We start from the raw sequence: 12,442 nt of genomic DNA on the forward strand, positions 1-12,442 counted from the left end.
AACTACCGCAGGGGACACTTCCGTTACAACCGGCGCCGCGGCCCTATCAAGGCGCCCCACCAGCTCCCGTAAGCAACCCACTAAATCTGCCAAACCCGCTCCGTCGCGTCCGCCCGCGCCACTACCGGCCCTCGATGCTATGCTAGCAGCCCCCCCGCCGACACCCGACATAAAAATCGCTGGATAAGACAATAATGGAGTTATACACTCACCGGGCTGCACAGGCGCTGTGTTCCCGTCAGCCGGACCATCCTGACCTCGACGATAGACGTCCAGTTCACCTTCCTCCAGTTCTTCTCTCGCCGACGACTGTCCCTCCCAACGACATCTTCGGAAAGGGGATGAGGACGCGCTGACCGATGGGCCGGCAACCTGCCGCCCGACCGCCGGGACCCAGACTTCCGACCGGACCTGTTGCCTCGACGTCGCTGCAGATCTAGTCGTCCGTCTAGACGATCCTGACGAAGCCTGCCCCCTGGCCGGAACATCACCATGCGGGGCGGCCGTACCTTGCTCTCGACCTCTTCCATCTGATGGGGGAGGGGTGACAGGGAGCCCGGCCTGCGACTCCCTGCTTACCGCCGGACCCCGTCGCGGCCTGGGATTCCTGCCAGGACGCAGGGCCTGGGAAGGGGCGGTCCTCCCAGCTGCCTGGCCTGCAGCGTCCGGGATCGGGCTCCCTCTGCGACGCCGTGTCCACGGGACTACCTCCGGACTAAGGCGCTCTGGAGGTCGGGACCGCCGAGAGGGACGGGTCGACACAGCCTGCATCGCCGTCACCCCTGCCACCGCTCTCTGCCTGCCCAGCGCAGGAGCGGTTGTTGCCGACTCCCCCCCCGCCGCCATAGCCATGCTCGTAGGGGGGCCGGGGGAGGGGAGCCTGTCCCTTACAACAGACCCCGAACGCCGTGCCCGACGTGGCGAAACGGCGTCCGGGATCCGCGTTAATGCAGCCACGGTCTCCTCCAGCCATCCGGGACCGTGGTGCACAGCAGCGGCGCGCAGCCGCTCTAAAATCAAGGCCTCTGCCATTACTAAAAAACCGGGCAACGGGGAGCTTTGCTTACTGTGTGTTACTCCTCCCGCTGCTTCCGGCTCAATGCCGAGAAACAGCGGGAAGCGCAGTAACGGCCCCCCCGCCCCCCTTAACTCCTCCCCGTCCCTCCTTCAGCTCCTTCAACTTTCCCTGACCTCGTAACATTAACCCTTTCCCTACCAGGACGGTCATGTCGGCTTCCCTTAAGCCTGCAGCTGCGTCCAGCCTCTTCTTGCTGTTCCGTCATGAGTCACTGTAAACAATTTGTAGTCTCACATAATATTTATTTTCTCTTAGTGGTTAGTAATTTGAAGAACTGTGCAGTCAATTAAATGGTGAGAGGTCTTTTCAATGCACAGGGATAGAGCTAAATGGCTAAAAATTTACATATAGACGATTTGGACTTTAATGCCATGAGTCATTTAACTTGTGTGACTTGGCAAAGAAAAAACAAAAGCTGGTTTTACATCTGCCCTTAGGATACAAGGAGCGCCCTACTGTCATCTGCTTAGTCACAAAGTTGTCGGGGGGTCAAGGATCAAATATGTCATTACTGCTGATCTTGCTGACAACAGTCCTGATACTTCTCTTTACGTGTGGTCATGACTCATAGACTTGCTGTAGGCTCCTACTTGCATAGAAGATTACGGAGGACTGAGCCTGCCTTTCCCGAGTCTCTCATGTTACAACACAACTCTACTATACAATTTTCTTTGTATATGTTCAAGCAACACCCTTAAATAGACATCTAAAAGGTTTTCAAAATGCATCAGAGCTGGTAAATAAAACATTAAAATTGACAGGTGGAGGCATCGTACAAAGCAGTGGTCTTATATTTGTGATTCTTAACTTTATTCCTATTGAGGAAACCCAAGAATTCTTTTCCACAACGGTTTCTACCTCAAAGCTCGGTGTAGAGGCTTGCAAAGCAATTTATAATTCTTCATCAATGCTAAACTTTTTAGAGATTTGTTGACTGATTTGTTTGCCCTTATGCCAAGCATCTGTAGGCAGCTTGCCATCTTGCTTGAAGATACTAAAGCTGGCATTTTCTGAATGACTTGTCCTTCATGGTTGATCTGTGAAGGTTGTCCTCGACAAATCGATCCCTGACTTGATCTGTAGCTTGGTCTGGGCTTTTATTGATGGCATACAGATCTGTCATTTGGCATGAACAAGTATTCAGGACTGCACCTGACAACAACGAAATAAATTATATAATCTTTTCCACGATTTTGGTCTTCGGTCAGCATCTGTCATGCTCGTTTCTGTGACGAAAACGTGTCGGCAATCATAAGAAAATGGTCTAAATCACCTTTTCAGCCATCCAAGATCTCTAGTGTATGGCCAGCTTAAAATGGTTTTGGTAACATATGGCTGCTTGCAGTTCAATATTTAGAAGAAAAAAACAACTTGTGGTATCAGAAAGAACATATACCAGATTTTACACATCCAACTGTAAATATTCAAATCAAGGCTATGACAGCACGGTGGTGGAAATAGATGGTAAATCCGGCTATAAATTTTACAAAACTGGAGGAACATTAAAGGGGTTATGTGGGGACCGAAAAGTATTAGTAGTGTACTCAATGCAGCATGCGAGTACACTCACGAATATATATTCCGGTCCGCCATCGCGCGGATTATGAGATTTTAATAGCGCTGTCGGGGGACTGGAGATCTAGTGACGATACAACACTTCGTCATGTGGCCGGCCCTGCTATATTCTATGTAATCGCTGTAGCAGTAGTACATTAAATAGAGTACAGCAAGGCCGGTCACATGACGAAAAATCGTGTCATCAAGGAAGACTGTACAACTAGACTTCTGGTCCTCCGCCAGCGCTATAAAAATCTATTAAAATCTCATAACCAGCGCAATAGGGGACCGGAATGTATACTATCGAGTGTACTTACATACTGCATTGAGTACACTGCTAATACTTTTCGGTCCCCACATAACCCCTTTAACATTCAACAGGGCAGCATCCAAAAAATGTTGCTCATCAACCACAAATTTCAGAAAGAGCACACAATTTAAAAAATATTCATAACTTTATTGGACAATTTGTTTTTATTAGAAGGGTCCTCCAAAAATAGATGGATTAAAGGGTGTACTGCTGCAGGAAACCCCAGAGATCAGCGATAACCTGCAGAGCAACCTTGCAACAAGTGTTCAAATCTCCTCCAGCACCACAGGAGGGAAAATGAAGCATAGCATGGTGCCCATAAAAATAAACGGTCTATCTGCGTAATGCACGGACATAGCAGGTCATCCACATAGAGAGAGCCGCTATTTGTCGCTGATCTGGTTAAAAATGTGAGTCCTGAATAAAGGATTTCCCGTTATTAACTCAGACTTTGCGTATTTAAAAATGGATTTTCTATGCCAAACAACTCCTGGTCTCCAGGAAAATACATGATTATTATAGAGGAAAGGGTGAAATGTGTTAACAACCATTAAACATACAGATTATAAATGTAATTTATGAATTTGAGACCTATACAATGAACTGTACGATAGTGAACTAAAAACCTACTGTTCTCCGGGACCTTTGAGAAATGTCACTTGAGTTGAGAGCGAAGATGGCACCTCTTGCCCCGACGTACAGAATTCCATTTTCATCCTCCAGTAGTAAAGTGCTGTAATTTTTTACATTATCGCTAAACCATTTCACATCAGAAAGTTCTGTGGATAAAAACAAACCAGGAAATATTAAGGATAATTGAGGACATAGTGGAAAGCAAAGGTTGTGGTTATAACACCGGGTGTACTAGAAAGTAGTGACACATGTAAAGTATTGTAAGGTATCTCAGGAAAAAGTAACGTCTATTTCCATGGAGAAACCCAAATAAGAACCCTGTGCTTCACACCGGTTGCACAATAATGGCCTATATACTCTTGACGTGAATGAGAATTCTTAAACATGCCATTAAAACTACAAAAAAACAACAGTAAAATAAATCCTTGAGTTGTTCTCTTCTGTCAAGAGGTAATAACTCTAGAACTTTTTATAACGGTTTCTGGAAAAACTGGATGACCTGGTGACAACCAATATACCTGTCTAGTAATACAGCAATATACGAGTAGTTGTACCACTGAGTAAACAGATTAGCGGTTCACTGGATATGATTTTAGGTTAAGATGTAATATTTATTTTTTTAACAAAAGGAAAATGAGTTTATTAATGAAAAGGCAAGCTTACAAAAAAACGGATGTATGAATAAAACATAATAATAATAATCTCCATCTAGACTCACGAGAGATGTTAAAAAGTTGCGTAAATTCAAAAAAAGGTTTATGCAATTTCAACCCTCTCATCTGTCTATGTAGATATACGTAATCAATGGTATTTTGAAGTTAGGTTAACTTGTATTACCAGTTCCTGACCGTTTACAACATGTCATAAGTTCGTAATACGGACCCTTAAAAATAGGTTGAGAAATAGCTCAGTTCTCTCAAGGTTTCTGGTTACTGAAATGTCAAAAATCTTCGTTCCACCTTAAACCTGTACTTCTGGTCTGTGAGAAGGTTTTTCTAATTTGGTCAGATTTGTCTTTCAGTGGCAAATAAAAAAAAAGTGCCAATAAAGTAATAAGTGTATTTCAAGATAATCATTCCAAAATGATGGCATTTATTTTAGTATGTAAACAGGTAATACAAGTATTCAAAAGGGCCTGCGAGCGGGACAGAGTTCCTTTAGATTAGGGTATCTGTAGAATGCCCTAAATCATAATTTATAATTGCATTGACAAAAAGACCCCTGAAGTATCAATTGGGTTAAAAGTAAGACACCCCCTTCTTCATGGTAGTAGAAACAGGGCACGATCAGCTGATCGCCTCTGGTCCCACTCCCGGTACCCCAGACAAACAGCTGATTTGCTGGGGATAGCCAGCAGGGCATTTCCCATGAAGTGGCAGCTACAGAGAAAATGTAGCATTACATGGCATACATTCAGATGAATGGCTGTTTAAATAATACAGAAATAACTTGAGGCCGCCAGAACAGGAGCCTCTATAACAGGACGGCTCTACGTTCTTGCTTAGAGACGGGTATCGAGAAGGGGACTTCCAGCTACAAAGTCCATATGCCCTTCATGAGACAACCCCTTTAAAGGACATCTCTCCTGATATGTCTATTTTAGTAAATACTCGTATTCCCTATGAAATAATAATTCTGGAACATATTTTCTTAGAACTCTGCATTGTTCTATTCCCCTGCTTTTGCTTCTAAAAATGTATGAATAAATTGACAATTGGGTGTTACCATTCATTCACCTTTTCAAAAGGGGTGTGTCCCTACAATTTCACTCTGTGAGCACTGATTGGACATTGTCAGTCCCCCAACTGCTAACACCCAGTTGTCAATTTATTCATACATTTGTAGGAGGCATAACAGAAGAACGGCACAACGTAGAGTTCTAAGAAAAGATGCTCCAGAATTGTTCATTTTATGAGGATTATAATTATTTACTAAAACAGACATGTCAGGAGTGGTGACAGATGCTCTTTAATGTTGCAAGAGCCACATTGTAGGGAAGTTTGTTCTATATCACTCCTCGGCTCGAGTGACCAAGCCCAAGAAAGCTCCCAGGGTGATGGGACATGTATGACCAGCTTTTTTTCCATTCTTTGAATGGCACTTAGATGGAGCAGAGAGCAGCTATAAAGAGTATCTGTGTATGTTCACACGACAGCGTTCGTAACGGCTGAAATTACGGGGATGTTTTCAGGAGAAAACATCCCCGTAATTTCAGCCGTAACGGCATGTGCAGGCGCTTGAACGCCCCGTCCATTACGGACGTAACTGGCGCTGCTTTTCATTGGAGTCAATGAATAACGGCTCCAATTACGCCCCAAGAAGTGACAGGTCACTTCTTTGACGCGGGCGTCTATTTACGCGCCGTCATTTGACAGCGGCGCGTAAATATACGCCTCGCGTGAACAGACAAACGTCAGTCCATTGCTTTCAATGGGCAGATGTTTGTCAACGCTTTCAAGCCGCATTTTTCGGACGTAATTCGGGTCAAAAACGCCCGAATTACGTCCGTAATTAGTGTGTATGAACATACCCTCTCTCTCTCTGGAGGTCTAAACATGTCCAAGTAATAAACTGACCGCTCATTGATTTAAATAGGCACCTTGTAATGCTTAATTTCCCCTGTGGTGGTGCTGCAGGGAAATAAAACACTTGCTTCTGCCAATTACAGCTGATTGGTTTGAGTCCCATCAGTGGGACAACATGTGATAAGCTTGTCGGGGGACCCTTCTGACAAAAAAATTAACAAAACCCTTTAACCATGTTTAAGAATGGATCCATGCGAGCAAGCTCACTAAGTAATACTGATGACAACAATGACTATTTAACAAAGGAAATCTGTATGCGATTATTATGGCTACAGTACGAAAGCTTTGGACACCATCTCCAACACAGAAGAATAAAAATCTATGTGTTACTGTATTAAAGGAAAAGCTCAGGCTTCATTGCGACCTCCGAAAGCTTGGCACAATAATGGTTGCTAAGCAACACCCTCTGCTGACAAGTAGCCAGAGGGAAAACAGCGCTGCGCTTTATACCGCCTGCCAGTTGCCATGGTGTGGCCCCGGGATACAAGGTGGTTCATGCATTCAGCTAGTCTGCTGACTCAGTATCTAAATCCTCAGGAGAGAATACAAAAGTAGTAGCTAAAGGCGGCTTCTCTCCACAATACAGCCTACCTCCCAGCAGACACTTCTTTCAGGTTAAGCAAACTGGCACCACAATGCAGAAAATGTATCTAGAAAAATTCAAATATATTAAAAAAACTGTCAAATTCCTTTAATCTGGCGTCCAATGGTATGGAAATTACTAGCCCAACACGAATTTGCTGTACAGTAGGAGAATAAACGGAAACATCACAAAACCAGTATCAGAATATTAAGTAAATTAACCAATTATGAGACTTAATTAGGAATCAAAATAACAGATTTTAGATTAGCATTTTATATTGAGCGGTTTTGTTAACTTTTTTTATTTATTTTTTATTACTGTCCAATAATCCAGACATTTGCTAATCTGGCATTTATAAAATGATCCCACTAACGAATATAGATTTTATAATATATGTACACCCCATCTAACTACTGTATTTTGTTTGATAAGTATACACAGACAATCCAATGCAACTGGTATTAATACATCTCTATGTACTTTAAGGCCACGATCGCACACGCAGTTTTGATGCAGTTTTTCCTATATTTTTTCTATTATTTTTTAAGCCATAGCTAGAAGTGGATCGAAAAAAAAAAAAAAAGGAACGGTATAAGGCAAAGAGTGATATATCTACTTTCTTTTGTGTCCACTTCTGCGTTTGGCTATAAAAAAACAAAAAAAACTGCACCGAAAACTGCATCAAAACGGTGTGTGTGTGATCCTGGCCTAAGGAAGTCATTAAAACGTTTTACTGATTTCATCGACTGAATTGCATAGGCACAGAAGCGATATTTGAGCGACTGTAGAGAACTCAGCCGATCTCAGCAGAGATTTAGAACCGTAGGATAAAACAATTCTGATCATGTAAACACTTTGGTACAGGGTGAATTATAGATTCATGAAGACTTTATTTCTCATTACCTCTGTAATCCACTGGAGTGCACTTGGATAAGAGGAAAATAAGCGGAGATTTATGGAGAAACAATTCCAATTTATGATTACGGCAAACTGTATTCTTATTATATGAAACATAGCAGCAGGTTATCGACAAATGCCCCTGAAACCACTTCACTAATTGGCAGAATGTGCGCCGGCGGGCACTTTAAAAAAAAGACTATATAAGAAGCATTTATAATAAACTTGGTATCACTGTATAAGGGTATGTTCACACGCACCGTTTTCAGACGTAATTCGGGCTCTTTACGCCTCGAATTACGCCTGAAAAAACGAGGTGTCATTTTACGCGTCGCTGTCAAAATACGGCGCGTAAAAAGACGCCCACGAAAAAGAAGTGCATGTCACTTCTTGGGACGTTTTTCATTGACTCCATTGAAAAACCGCTCCAATAACGTCCGTAAAATACGCAGCGAAAAATGTGAGTTGCTACAAAAACAGCTGAAAATCAAAAGCTGTTTTCGCCTGAAAACAGCTCCGTATTTTCAGACGTATTTTGCTAAGCCATGTGAACATAGCCTAATAGTAACATATGATTTAGTAATGTAGCAAGAATCAAGCACCTTACTTATTTTCAATACTTATTCATGCACTGGATTAGCATTATGTCTAGTATGTACCTCTATAAGAAATGGCCCGAAACGATCAGATGCTTCTTAAAAGGAACTTGACCATGCTGTCCTAACTGGAGACATGTTATGGTGCAGGAGGAGCTGAACAGATTGCTATATCGTTCTGTGCAAAAAGGATAACTTCTAATTTATGCATATAAATTGGGCTAAAGAGTCCAGTGGGTGGTCCCGACCATTGATTAACAGCCTTCTCTGTATGTGATTATATAAATAGCTGTCAATCACTGAGTAGGACCGCCCACTGGACTCTTAAGGCCAGAGCTAGAAGGGATTTAAATCAATAAAAATACAGGTTAGTCTGAATCTTTTCTCACATAACTATACATCAATCTTCTCAGCTCCTCCCGCTCTGTAACATGCTGCCCACAGATCAGACTACATGTTTGGCGTGACAGGTTCCCTATAAGATGTGTCTGCTTAGTTTCCAATGATTGACTTAATGGGATCATAGACATTAGATCTGTGTCAGCTGACAGCTGTCTGCTACCCTAACTTCCACAATAAAATGCCATTTAGTTTAATTTTGAGTGACTGTCGGAGCTTCAATGCTGCTGATCTCAGAGGAAACAAAAGGTTTGAATGAGCAAAAGTCCCTATTGACATGGTATTGTTTGAAGATCACAGCAAAACCGGTATCTTGTGAAAATGTCACATCAATGGCAATCCTATGCTACACAGTTGCAGTCTTGCAGCTCTGGGATATTGAATTTTAATCTGAACACGGCAATATCTGCAATAAACTAGAATTTTCTCCCCCAGTTTATGTAGGTTTCCTAAATATAAAGTATTCCAAAAATATAAACTGACATTAGGATGTGTGTGTGCAGATTATTATCAAAGTTTTAGACAGAGTAAACTAAAGGACGACGAAGACCAAGTAAACGAACGTCGATCAGCGATTGTATCGCTTAGGCAGCATAAAATATTATGGTTGTCGGCAGCACATCTCCTTGTATAAACACGGAGATGCGCTGACGACATGATAGAAATGTATAGGGATGAGCGATCGTAGTAACGAGTGCTCATCCCCATGCATTGAGTTTTGTGCAAGGAGGAAATGAGCGCCGATCAATGAGCTGTCTCGTTGATCGGCGCTTGTTTACATGTCCCTCGTCAGGCTGTGTAATAGGAAACTAAGGGCCCTTTTACATCGGTCACTTATCGGGCAAACCAGCATTCACAAAACGCTCAGTTACCGATAATTGCCCTGTGTAAACAGGGCAACGATCAGCCGATGAACGGTCAATTGGTAGATTGTATCGCTTAGGCAGCATAAAATAGTATCGTTGTCGGCAGCACATCTCCTTGTATAAACACAGAGATGCGCTGACGACATGATAGAAATGTATGGGGACGAGCGATCGTAGTAAGGAGTGCTCGTCCCCATACATAAGACCTTGGGAAAGGAGCAAACGAGCGCCGTTCAACGGGCAGTCTCCTTGATCGGCCCACATCGGGCCATGTAAAAGTACCACATGGCCTCATTTACACTGCTATATTATGGGTCCGTTTTTGTACAAATCTGTAATAGGACATAAATTTGCATAGGTGCATGGTGGGAGCTTTACTGTACCCCTGTATGCTTTCAACTTCTTACAGATTGTCTTTTCTGTTAGATTTGTATGGAAAAATTGCAGCATGCGCCATTGGGTAAACCATGTATGGAGTATTACATCTGAGGAGAACATCTACCACATACGGCACCTGATGGAGCAATGTACAACCGCACACGGTTTATGGAGCATGAATCCAAGTCTTATTCTTGGTCAACACCTCACATCTTGATGAGTGGGTGACCCTCACATTAAACAAGTTGTATGTTCATCTAGAATAGTAATTAAGGATGTCCAGGATTAGAAAAACATGACTGCCGCTTTCAAAAAACAGCACCACACCAGAGTTACAGTTCTGCAATAACATCTCCTAGTCAATAAACAATGTTCCCATCATTTTCATATGCAACCTATGTGCAGATGGTGAAAAAAAAAAACTATGGAAATATTTTGCCAAGCCAGGCAGTCAGTTAGCCCCCCAATGCAATTCAGCAATGGTGGAGCCCCATAACATCCTTTTCTTCCGTTTTTAGAACAATGTATTTATATCTGTGGTTTATTATGCGCAAGAGATCAAGATTAAGATCTCTAGTCTAGTTAAAGTCAGAGCTTGTCCCTACTGATCACCAGGGAACTACCTTCTAGACGAAAGAGCTGGACGAGCGTCTGCCAGATATTGCCTCAGTGCATATCAAAAAAATTAGGTCAACTACTAGGTCAGAACAATGAAGCGTTCAGAAATAGTTTATATTAATAAGATCATTTTGGTTTAATAGCTTTTTCACAGATCAAGCAAAATTGCAGTCCTATTTTCTGTCCTAATTTCTCTTATGGTTAACACTTTAGTAGAGAGAATAAGGTAGCTCCCAAAACAACATAGTAAATACTAATCTGCATACAACTTGTGCTCCTTCCCATAGGAATGTGTCATCCGTATCACAAAACATGATTTGTAAGTAAGGGAATTTCCAGATACGAGACCATTTATCGGATTATGCGAAGAGCTTGGTGACGGCCACCTTTACATTTCCAAGGTTCATCCGTTCCGTCGGAGGAACAATTGAACGTAAAGACGAATAGAAATTATCGTTTCCAATACCATTTATTTCAATGTTGTTGTTTTTTGTTTGTTTGCCTCCGTTCCACTAGATTTATGCTTTGTTTTTTACATGAAAACAATAGCGTAGTGTGTTGCGCTATTGCTTCCGTAATAACAAACAAAAGCAGAAAACTAGCGGAAAGGAGGCAAACAAACAAAAAAAAAATCAAAACATTGAAATCAATGCTATTGCAAACAGAAGCCAAAACAGAAGGCCATCGCTGATGTGAAGAGGCCCTTAGATCTCGGTTGTAAAGCTCTCCTGCGCATGCATTTTCCTGTTCATCAGCACAGTATAGGGAACCTGATAACTGGTCCATGCACATGGACACCAGTAAGCGCTGAAAGGAGGCGGCCGAAACAACTGCGAATGCGTGACCACCAAACTGGATTGCCATTGGTGGACATTACCAGCGGCATCCACATTTTTAAACAGCGCAGACACAGAGGAGAAGATTATAATATTCAAACACTGCAATGCAAAAAATAGAACTATATTACAAACATGTTTATTTTTGCATTATACATAAATGTTGCCCTATTTACTGTAAAAAAAACACGAAATATTATCTACCTACAACCACCACTAGGGGGCATATGCTGCATACACTGCTCCTATAAAGCACAATAATAATAATTATAATAATTCAGAATCTTATCATTTAACTCTTAGTACCAGATATATAAAAATCCCTTTGAAATGTCATTGCAACAATCGAGATACATTATATTTTAACATGAAAACATTGTAATAAGCCTCATTACTCCTCAGACTCTACAGGTGCGCAGCTTAGAAACTATGTATTCATTTTCGCTGATCTGTTCTCCTGTGTTCATCCCCTAGCTGCAGCCCACATATCATCTGAATAACCTTCTCTATTTGTTACCATTAGGAAGAATCTTCCTATTCTTGTTCTTTCTCTAGGAAGCGTTTGACCTTGGTTCAAATAATCTCTATTCTGCTATTAATGGGTAGAAGAGATTTGTGGCGCGCACATGCCTTTTGCTTTACAATTACCTCTATTACAGAAACTTTAACACATGTATAATTGTGCTATTTATACATACACCATTCATCAATAAAATGAAAACCAGGCTGCCTGATATTATGCAAGTAACCCTTGTGCTGCCAAAATAGCTCTAACCCAACATGGCATGGACATCACAAGACCTCTGAAGGTGCCCTGTGGTATCTGGCACAAAGACATTAGCAGCAGATCCCTTAAAGAGGCTCTGTCCCCACATTATAAGTGGCCTATATTATACATAATCTGATCGGCGCTGTAATGTAGATTACAGCAGTGTTTTTTATTTAGAAAAACAATCATTTTTGACGGAGTTATGACCTATTTTAGCTTTATGCTAAGGAGTTTCTCAATGGACAACTGGGCGTGTTTTACTATATGACCAAGTGGGCGTTGTACAGAGGCGTGTATGACGCTGACCAATCAGCGTCATACACTTCTCTCCATTCAT

General features: G+C 42.1%; 1 protein-coding gene across 3 annotated transcripts in view; it reads right to left on the reverse strand.

Annotated features, from left to right (window-relative positions):
• The window catches only part of SEMA4G (semaphorin 4G), a 189,467-nt gene that overhangs the window by 103,190 nt on the left and 73,835 nt on the right, over positions 1 to 12,442 (reverse strand). For all 3 annotated transcript variants that reach the window (XM_075841054.1, XM_075841055.1, XM_075841056.1), the window contains one exon: positions 3,576 to 3,724. In XM_075841054.1, coding sequence (XP_075697169.1) covers positions 3,576 to 3,724 — 149 coding nt within the window. The remainder of the gene's footprint in view (positions 1 to 3,575; positions 3,725 to 12,442) is intronic.

The sequence above is a fragment of the Rhinoderma darwinii genome, chromosome 11 (assembly GCF_050947455.1).
Source record: "Rhinoderma darwinii isolate aRhiDar2 chromosome 11, aRhiDar2.hap1, whole genome shotgun sequence".
Taxonomy (NCBI): Eukaryota; Metazoa; Chordata; class Amphibia; order Anura; family Rhinodermatidae; genus Rhinoderma; species Rhinoderma darwinii.